The sequence below is a fragment of the Neolamprologus brichardi genome, chromosome 13 (genome assembly GCF_056152115.1).
Source record: "Neolamprologus brichardi isolate AB-2024 chromosome 13, ASM5615211v1, whole genome shotgun sequence".
Lineage (NCBI taxonomy): Eukaryota > Metazoa > Chordata > Actinopteri > Cichliformes > Cichlidae > Neolamprologus > Neolamprologus brichardi.
In genome coordinates this window covers 3,648,671-3,659,682 of record NC_142116.1, presented here as the reverse complement: position 1 = coordinate 3,659,682, position 11,012 = coordinate 3,648,671, and the positions used below count along the sequence as shown (strand labels likewise).

Sequence of the window (11,012 nt, the reverse complement as noted above, 5' to 3'; positions counted from 1 at the left end):
CTGTGGGTCATTTTCTCTCTGATTAAAGTAACTCGTAGCAGAATGATGTGGAATGTCAATGGCTACCTAATGAGATCCTGCAATCTCATTTTGACTTTTTAACCTCGACCCCGGTGAGCTACATCTGGATGCGTCTGCAAAAACCGAGAGCAGACAGAACAGCAGACAAAGCAGTCCATTTGACAGGGTGGTTAACCTCATTTTAATGGCTGCTCTCGTCAATATGTGGCTGTCAAGCACATGAATATTGAGTGTCTGTTAGTCAAATGAAGTCAGATGGAAGAACAGTGAAGATGGCGGTAAGACATTTGCTTTTGTTAATGTAAATGAAAGAGATGCAGTCATTTATTTATTAATATTTAAGCAGCTGCATTGACACAGATGCATTTGCATTGTTTAGGTTCACCTCATTTTCCACCAAAGATGAAGAACTAGATGAATTCCAGAGGGTGGTTGAAAAGCTTGTCTTGAATATAGTTCCAGTTGCAGAGGTAATAACCAATATACTCTGCTGTGTACACCAGTTTTCCTTTTAACTTTAAAAATCTGAAAGTTTAAATGACTTATTATAGGAGTAGTCAGCAGATAAATTATTAATGTCAAAAAGGGGCAGAGGATGGCAAACTCTTTTGGCATGTTTGTATCACCGACGTGTTTAACTTTATGTTTTTTGCAGTGCCACCTGTAAAGGGATGTGACATAAGGTAGCATTTGAACCATGATGGACGTGCTCTATAATGTTGTACTGTGGACATTTATGTGCTTTTCTGTGCAGAGGAGTTTTTTTGTTTCCTGTTCTCATGCTGTCCTCCTGTAGCCCAGCATGAGTAGAGGTCTCTTTTTTTCCTCTTGTACTTTCCCATTGTAGTGTACATTTCAGTGTTTTTTCTGTAATGCAACCGTTCTCTGACTTGTATCCCCATGTGATGTCTGTGTTGTGTGTGTAAGGTCGGGGGGCGGGTTCATTCCACTGCAGGGCAACCTGCCACTGTATGTGGCGAATAAAATTTGAACTTGAACTTGAACTTGATATCTTGGTATCACTAGAGTAACATAGGAAATCTTGTCTTGTCAAATGTATAGTACCTACATCACCAGAAGGTATCCCTGTAAGTACATATTCTGAGCCAGAGAAGGGGAGAATAGTCGATTAGAGTTCAATGATGCTGTAATCTCAATACGTGCAGCTTTCGGGTGCTTGTTTAGCTCAGTGTGTTGAGCAGGCCACCACATGCCATACAGCTGAGAGCGGCCGGCCCGGGTTCGAGTCCATCCTGTTCGCCGCATGCCTTTCCCTCTTGCTTTCCTGTCATTTCTTCACTGTATCTGTCAATTTCTTTTTAAAAAAGGCTAAAATAACAGCATCTTTTACACATATAGTTGAAAATCTTAATGCTGGTTGTGAGAGAAATATGTGAGAATTTGCAACTGCTTTGCCTACTCTGTCTTTTATTAGTTTACTACCTAAAATTCCATAAGCACCTTTAACAGCTGCACAATAATATTTACATACTAATCACAGAGTGCGACAAATGTGAAAATAGAGTTTCAGCGTGCATCGTATGCCCTTACAATATATATCGACATCCAATGAAGAACAGTTTGGAGACAAACACACGGCAATGGGCCTACGCTGTTGGGAGCTTCCCATGATGCACTTCTTTACTCATCTCTTTTCACACTCTGTTTTTAATCATTCGTGATCATTAATCTGTCTTTTTTTACACAGTATGCTTTTGGTCCTGTCTTTCTGCCTTCACCCTCAGCCGTTTGTGGCAGCTGGCTGCCTCTCCCTCAGCCTGGTTCTGCCAGAGGTTTCGTCCTACTGTCACCCCAGTGCTTGCATGCAGGGGGTCTTCACATTGTTCGGGTTTTCTTTATGTTACTGCAGCATCTTGGCAGTATAAAGCACCTTGAGGTGACTGATGTTGTAATTTGGCCCATATCAATAAAACTATATTAAAACGAACTGTTCCTTTGATCTGACAGCATGAGGGGCCAGTATAATATTAGTATTAAACTGTTTCATTATGATACATGATACACCGCCAGTGTGTAAACTTTAATCTGGATTTTGTCCTAATAACAGGTGGATTCGGGAGACAGACACTATCTCTACTTTTAAGATTAGGCTTAAAACTTTCATTTTTGCTAAAGCATATAGTTAGGGCTGGACCAGGTGACCTTAGTTATGCTGCAATAGACGTAGGCTGCCGGGGGATTCCCATGATGCATTGAGTTTTTCCTTTCCAGTCACCTTTCTCACTCACTATGTATTAACAGACCTCTCTGCATTGAATCATATCTGTTATTAACCTCTGTCTCTCTTCCACAGCATGTCTTTATCCTGTCTTCCTTCTCTCACCCCAACCAATCACAGCAGATGGCCCCGCCCCTCCCTGAGCCTGGTTCTGCCGGAGGTTTCTTCCTGTTAAAAGGGAGTTTTTCCTTCCCACTGTCGCCAAAGTGCTGCTCATAGGGGGTCATATGATTGTTGGGCTTTTCTCTGTATCTATGAAGCGCCTTGAGGCGACTTTTGTTGTGATTTGGCGCTATATAAATAAAATTGAATTGAATCGAATTGAAAAATATTGAGATATTTTCAGGCTTTCCGTGCACACGGGTTATGAAAATAACTGCTACAATGGTGAGCCACTGTGAAAATGCAGGGTCTGTAAAGTGTGAAACTATGCAAACATATATTTATGTCCATATGCACAAATGCCAGAAAAAAACACTCAATGTTCAAGTATTTATTAAATGCTTTTACTGCAGCAGGAGGTCCTTTTATACCCCATTTTTCATGACACGGTTCTCTATCATGTTTAACCGCATACAAGACAGGCATACTTCAGCTCTCCTTGTACGCCTTTACCCGTCAGCTCAGCAGTAAAATCTTCAAGGGTGCGATTCTGCATTTGACTGCTGCTCTTGGTTGTTATGCAGTCCTGATCTTTTGGAAAATATGCAGTTGTTGCTCCTGAGACTTGAATAGATGCTTCTAGAAAGCAAGACATAAGTTCAACCTCATATCTTAAAATTTACATTCAGTTTCTGGTATTTAAACTCTGTTTAGGGCCACTGAGATCACACTTATTAAAATGCAATGAAAAAGAACTTTGCAGAGAAAATTGCAAGCACATTTGGATATGACTGAGTGGTTGGGAACGACTCCCTGCTTTGACATCAGCTGCAGATTCATAGTAATAAGAGATGAATAAACTGCTGCCTTACCGATGCACTCAGCCAGCTTGTTTCCTCCTACGTACTGGCTCTGCCACTGATATCCTGTTTGCCCACTACATTCATCAAAAACACGTCTTTTTCTCAGAAAACCAAAATCATAACCCTGTGAAAAAAGACTCGTATTACTCATCCCACTTTCCGCTATATGAATCATGAAAAACTGAAAAATATATGACAGATGCTGGTACATGCATGTACCACTTACATAGTTGCACATGGGTTTGCAGTAGCGTTTGTTGGCAACAGTGGCACATGCCAGCCCCCCGTTTTTTGGCACTTCAGCTTCTTTGCATTGTGTTGGCTCAGATCCTTGGCATTCTGTAAATCAATGAATCACGAACATTTATATATTAGATGTCTATTTCTACTGTCTTTCCTGTTTCTTTAGTTCTGCATTATACCAGAGCTTCTGTTCAAAAACAGGGAAAGTAACCTTATTTTAAATGTAAATGTTATTTTCACTGTGTTCCTCAGTAAAGTTGAGGGTGACATGAAAAGCCACTTGGCAGTTACTACTTTCAAGGGTCCTTCTGTGCGTAGTAGACTACAGTTCATCTTAATAAAGCTTCCGTTCCAAACCAAGCACTCGTGTGCCAGTGATTCCACTTCATTAAGTATTCCTCAAGGAATGCGATCATTTTCTTGTACTCTAGAGCACTTCTGAAACCAGTGGTTTCCAAACCTTTTTTGCTAGGCCCCCTTTGTTTTACATGAACATCTTTGCGCGTTCCTCCAGCCACATACACCTAGAGTTTGTTTTCAAACTCCATTGTAGTTTATTTCACACCTCAAACCTTTTGTAAACAATTAATCAAATAAAAATGAACAGCAATAAATTAAAGGTAGCAATAAAATAAACTACTAACTAGGGATGGGTATTGATAAGATTTTCACGATTCCGATTCCATTTTTGATTCTGTTTAACGATTCGATTCTTTATCGATTCTTTTTAAAAAAGGAGAACACTAAGGGCGATTAGCTCAGAACTTTGTTTTATATCTTCTCTTTGAACAAGATAGAAATTTAGGAGTAACATGGCCTTACAAACCCAACAGTGAGATCTTAAGAGATCCACAGCCTACGGCTCTTCAATGGGGTGTCACAGGGTCCCCAGGAAAAAAAATTGTAAATGTAAAATAATAAAATAAATATTCTTCTGTAGCAATAACAAAGTATAACATCAATTATTCTGTAGCAATTACACAAGAATATCCAGTAATGTCCCTGCCTACAATTAAACACATTCACTTATCGAAAATCATCTGCTGTGGCAAATGGGTTCAAGCCTTTTACCATAAACATTCGTCTGTCCTGGCCTGAAAGGAGACGCTACGGTAGACTGCAGCAAGAACTGCCAGCATCTGAGCCAGACTCTGTCTGTCTCATCATGGTCACCTAAATGCACAGTAATGGCAGGTTTGTAATAAGGCAGATCGCACTAACATAATATGCACTGTTAGTTGATTATTTACCTGCCGCATTAACGGGAGAGGACGTGCAAACGTTACCGCTGCTGCTGGGTTGATATTCACGAGTCCGGAGCGGAATTAAAAACACGATTAATTCATTTAAGGTCATCACGTGTTTATTGAGCAAATGCTTTTGCATATTCGTAGTGTTTCCTCCCTTAAATGAAATATCTACTTTGCAAGTATTGCAAGTTGCCCCGTTGTCATCCGTTCTCGTAAAGTATAACCAAACCTTTTAGCGTTTCAGCCGCTTAGGCGCCGTGTTTCCTGCCAGGTAAATGACGCTCCGCAACGTGGTGACGTCATTCGGGGCGACTGGAATCGATAAGGGAATCGTTTGCAAAAATGGCAAACAATTCCAAGGAATTGAAACAGTGGGAACCGGTTCTCAACAAGAACCGGGTTTCGATACCCATCCCTACTACTAACTCTTTTATGCTACGTCCACACCTACACAGGTACTTTCGTCCACATGTAAAAACGGCATTTTGGGTCACTGAAAATGGAGATTTTTAAAAACTCCTCCCAGGGTGAAGTTTTCAAAAAGTTGGTTTTTGCATTTAAGTGTGAATGAGGAAAACAGAGATTTAGTCACACAACGTCAAAGGTGTGCACCTTTTTTGACGTCACTAACCTTCCGATCAGTAGATGACCTGCTCTCCTCCTGCACTACAGCCAGTGTTGGGGAGTAACGTATTTAAAATACAAAATATGAGTAACTGTATTCCGTTACAGTTACCGTTTAAAAAGGTGGTATTTAGAATACAGTTACTTTGTTGAAATAAATGGATTACACGGCGGTACTTCCCTGTTTCATATTGTGGCGGGTCAGGACTGTTTGGGTTTTGTTTGACAGCTACGTTCTGTTGTTCCAGGCGGCAGCGTTACGGTTGCCATGGTTACAGGGTGACGCTCTCTCTGCGTGTTTCCTGGGTGAGAGAGCGCCTGTTGTTGTGCTAAGCTAACAGGCAGAATGCTACAGGTATAGCTCTAAAGAATGTAGCATCATGGGCAGTGTAGTCCGTGCTGCAGGGAGAATGGACTGCCATACACGTTATGTGTCTGTGAGCGAGGGAGGGAGAAAAAGGAAAAGTACGAGCTGTCATCGAGCAAAAACGGGAGCTGGAAGCATGTAAATATAATAATAACCACTGCAGCCAAGAAGAGAGCCTGACGAGCCCAGCTGTAAGTAAGCTATTAAGACTCGACTGTACACCGTGTTCGTGTTTTTCCTCCAAAAACAATAAGTGTCATATCATGTACATCTTAAAGCTGCCTTCTTTGCCCACTCTGTCTTTTATTAGTTTACTGCCTAAAATTCCACAAGCACCTTTAACAGCTGCACAATAGTATTTAAATACTAATCAAAGAGTGCAACATGTTACATGTCTAACATAGTCTAACATATTCATGTCAGTGTCACACATCTCATCCTAGAGCAGCTATAGGACGGGCTATGCATGGATGGATCCAGCCTTAAACTCAACTACACCCCAACATTTCCAGCCTCTTGATGTGGTTCCCAATTATGTTTCAGACTCAGTAACATGAGGAGGGTCCAGTGGGAGCTCTAATGTGATCCTTACATAAATCCTCATCTGGATAAACATAAATTTCAGTTTGAGGGATCATTTTAATCGTAAAAAGACAGAGTAAATTAAGAAGTAAATATTAGTCATCTAGTTGTTAATGACATTCTGCTTCTTGTTCGGTGGTACTTTATTAGTGCGTCTTGTTTCTAATGAATATATTCAAGAACTTTCACGCCTCAAAATGGGCTTTTGGGAAGAGACTTGTTTTTTTTTCTTTTTAATGGCCCTTAAATATACAAAAATACATTTTATGCTTGAGTGAATTAAACTCCATTAAAAATGGTTGAAAATTGACATTCGAGTCCTGGCAGTTCTCCTTTGCGCGAAGGCCAAAATGCCATTGCTGAGCACCAATATTTATTTTATGCAGGAAAAAAAAATGCATTTATGTATTTGCACTGCCGCTTATGAATCTATTAAACTTTATGATCTTGCTTAGTGCTTCTTTTTTGTTGACAACTGAGTTACAATTATTTTAAGATGGCTAAAATTGGATTACTAAGCTATGAATGTCATGAAACGTCTGTGTGCAGGCAGGATAGGGCCCAAACGGGAGTACTAAATACACTGGGAAGGACACAGGGAAATGCATACTGACATAAATACACAGAAGGATTACTAAGAAATGAGAACACACGGGGAACACAGCTGATACGAATTAACAAGACGCCACAGGGGAACTACACCGAACACAAAGCTTTCAAAATAAAACAGGAAACTGTCGAATATCACAAAGGAGTGGGGGAAAGGCAGATAAATGTGAGGAAGGGAGAGAGACATGACACAAAGGGAGACAATAAACCATAACAAGACACGGGGAAATGAGAAGGTCTAAGGAGATAAACATTCTATGACACTGTGGTAGCATCTGCCCTTTTCTATGCAGTGGCCTGCTGGGGGAGTGGATGCACGGACAGGGACAGGAGCAGGATTGACAAACTGATGCGGAGGTCTAGCTCCGTGCTGGGATGTCCCCTGGAGTCTGTGGAGGTGGTTGGTGAGGGGAGGATGTTAGCAAAGCTGACATCCATCATGAACAACCCACATCACCCACTGCATGTACATGTGAGTGGGCTGAGCAGCTCCTTTAGTCAGAGACTGAAACACCCTGGCTGCAGGAAGGAGCGCTCTCGCAGATCATTCATCCCAACAGCAGTTAGACTCTATAACTCCTCAATCACGATGTCATAAGTCACTGGACACTGTGAACATCCACGGTCACCACTTCATGCATAATGGACCTTCCATGACCTTCCAAGCTATATAGTTTATGTCTTCCATATTTCCAACTATATCCATAATCACATACTGTGTATGCTACCATTGTATATAGTGTATCATCTTACTTTTTTTCATTGATTGTACTCATAGCTGGCGATTTTTTGTTTTTATGGGCCGATCGATTTTTTTATTTTTTATTTTGGAAGGGTATAAAGGTGTTGGATTGGCCAATTGGTCATGATCGACTCTGGGCTGGACCAATTACAGCTGAGGAGGTCGGATGCACCCTCCCCCTTGTTTAGCAATCTTATAGGCCATCCATCGGCTCTTTGTTACTTCGGAAACATGGCTTACTACGTAATCCGATAACAACCGATCTCTTTACCCGTCGGCTTCCCGTGGCTGTCATGCAACAGGTGTTGTGCCAAAAAGTGATTGCCTGCCAAAAACTGATTTCCAATGTTTGCGTGTATTTTTATGTGTAATATCTATGTTGGTAAATAGACTTCGGTGAACAGCGTTTACAAAGGGGCTATATATGGAATTAAAAAATTATCAGTTTTTCAAGTATCTTTACAACTCTGTGTTATTGTACTTACATTATAACCAATCCGGTCCTTTATCCCCACTTTAAATATTTTTACAGAACTATTGTAATATTTGAGCCATTTCTGCTGTCCAACTACTTCTTACAAAAGACATTTTTAATGTTAATTAGACTTTTTTTTAACGGCATAAATAAAGGTTATATAAAAGTCACTGCCAAAGACTGATTGCGGCTTCTACCTTGTTACACTAATGTTTTTTGTAGCTCAATATGACTTTATGTCATCCATGAGGGATGCATTTGACATATGTTTCACATATTATAGCCCAACAAGTTACTTATAGCAATTTAAATACGAGCAATCAGTTTTTGGCAAATACTGGAAATCAGTTTTAGGCAGACAATCACTTTTTGGCACAACACCGGCTATTGCAGTTAATAATATAAAAGTTTCTTGCCATTTTTTGTGTTTCTTTTTATCGCTGTGTAACTGAGTTCAATTGAAAGCCTGCATGCGCTAGTACCGCTTGCCACAAGTTCCCAGAATCCTTTGCGGTTTTACCCCTGAATGACATCACATTTTTGGTGGGCCGGTCTCTAGTCAAAATGCCCGGGCCGATTTTTTGTCCCAGTCCAGCCCTGATTGTACTTATTTGTATTTTTGTATTTCCTTCTGATATCTGTACCTGAGCTGAGGTGACGCAAAAATTTCCCCGTTGTGGGATCAATAAAGTCTTATCTTATCTCTTATCTTAAACATAGATGGGAAACATGGAATGACACACACAAGGAAGAGAAGATGGGCACAGAAAAGGGAGATAAGGGACTGACACACCTAAACACATACAGAAGTGGACACAGACATGACGGGAGCCTAAATGTACAAAGGTTAACATGGAATAAACTCAGGATTACTACTAAGATAACAAACCGTAACACCAAAGGTCATGAAAACACAATATATATTCTTTTTGACACTGGTTCACCCTCATCCCAGTTACAGTTAAACACTAAATAAATAAAAATACACTTTAGTCAACTTTTAAATGAATCTTCCACTAATTTAATGAAAGGGTGAAATACTTTGAGTGAACCTGAGGTTGTGAGATCAGCAGTACTAGTCAATGTTTCTAATCAAACTGCTAACACCGTGATCAATAACTTCTTCATGTGTAGCAGCAGGTTGTGTAACTGAAACACAACCACACATCTCTGGTGTTTTTGACAGAACTGGCTTCTTTTTAATGTCCGATGCACAAAACTGAGATGAGAACAAATGTAAACATCAGTCTTTAGGTTATATTTAAATTCATATCAGCCTTTATTTTTAAACATTGATCATTTTATATTGATGTTGCTACGGTAACTAAAGCCTAACATTTATAGTGGTTCTAACAGAATTGAAGTGAAATGCAGAAACAACACAAACAGTCGCACATGTCGCTGGCTCATCCTCCTACCTTTCAGCTGGTGTTTGTGCAGAGTATCCGTCAGATTCCTCATGTAGAGCTCCAGTGCAGCTGTCTGCTGTGCACTCCAAGAAGATGGTGGGTTTTCGCCACACTTTACTGCCACCTATTGGTTAATATCAATTTAGTTTATATGGAAAGCAAATGGAGAAGTTATTTATTTTCCTTTCCTTTCTTTACCGTCGCTTAATTTTAAGTAAGTAAATGACGTGAGTTGTATTTATATGCATGTATGTGGAAAGACAAATTAATACTTGCACTGAGATCAGCTGACAAACGTTCCCAGACTTCAGCTTGTGAGCTGCAGTCGAGCGGAATAGTTTCATGAGCCGCACAGGAGGACAAGACTGCAACCAAGCACACAAACTTAAAGAAAACCCCGATGTAATATTCATCTTCTCTTTTACACCTTACATTTAATCTTCCTTTAGCTGCATCTTTGTATTCCTCATGTACAATCTGCCTGTGATCTCACGTTAAGATAAACATGTGTAAATGTGAGTTTACCTGCAAGTGAGCAAAGCCAAGTCAGCGTTGCCTTTAAAGCCATGGCCACTAAACGAGGGTTTTTCTGCCCCAGAACTGAGGACTCAAAGCTATGACAGGTGAATTTATTGACTCAGTCTGTCAGGGCAAAGTTTACAGAATTGGTAAATACTGTGGTTTTCAGCTGCGATTGGAGTCATCGCCTGCCAGCGTTTCCTTGACGATGACGTAACATGAAAGTGAAAAAGATTAATTATTGAGCACGTTAAAAGATTTTACTTTATTACCTTTATAATTGTTTATGTTTAGCTTTATTTGAATTTCACAGAAATGCCTGTACATAGCGTGTCAGCATTTCTTTAACTGGAACAAAGTGACCACACGAGGAAGTTGCTCAAGTTTAGACAACACCCACATGTATTGTTTTAACCCACTACAAGATCGTTAATCAACTTGTTCCTCCTTGTCTTGCAAGGCTGCATCCTGTGCAGCCTCGTATGCAATCACCAGATAAGAAGTTGTTTTTTTCCTTAACTTGTACTCCACCCATGAGTGTTATGCAAGATAAGACAGTATATAATAAAGTTTGAGCAGATGCTCGGCGCGCATTTCTGCACGACTCTGATAGTTGACAGATCGTGCTTAGGAATCGCCCATGTACATGAATTAACTCTGGGCCCATGATTCTTTGCTTTCCTGAGGTTTTTCTCCTAACGGAGCACCTTTAAAAACAGTGTCACTTATACATGCAGTATACAGGAGCTTCAGAAATTGTTCTTCTCTTAGCAAGAGTTGTTTTCAGTGTGCATGTCCCTGCTTTGTGCTGATGGGGGAGCTGGAAGCACACGCTTACTGCTCCAATTAGAGCTTTGTGCTGTTCTGCTTCAAACTGGATGCCACTACTACTTCTTAGCTGCGAGACCATTATGGAGCCAAATGTCAGAATGTGATTCAGACGCACACCCTCTCACATACATGTGCG

At 40.4% G+C, this 11,012-nt stretch overlaps 1 protein-coding gene across 1 annotated transcript; it reads right to left on the bottom strand.

Moving 5' to 3' along the window:
* Positions 1 to 2,738: 2,738 nt before the first annotated feature.
* Positions 2,739 to 10,141, bottom strand: si:ch1073-126c3.2 (uncharacterized). The gene is made up of 6 exons (XM_006783505.3): positions 10,052 to 10,141; positions 9,803 to 9,891; positions 9,536 to 9,650; positions 3,452 to 3,564; positions 3,235 to 3,349; positions 2,739 to 3,001 (listed from the first exon to the last, which is right to left on the bottom strand). Exons 1-6 carry the CDS (start codon positions 10,092 to 10,094, stop codon positions 2,826 to 2,828), a joined length of 651 nt encoding a protein of 216 aa, XP_006783568.2. The 5' UTR covers positions 10,095 to 10,141; the 3' UTR covers positions 2,739 to 2,825.
* Between the last annotated feature and the right edge of the window lie 871 nt (positions 10,142 to 11,012).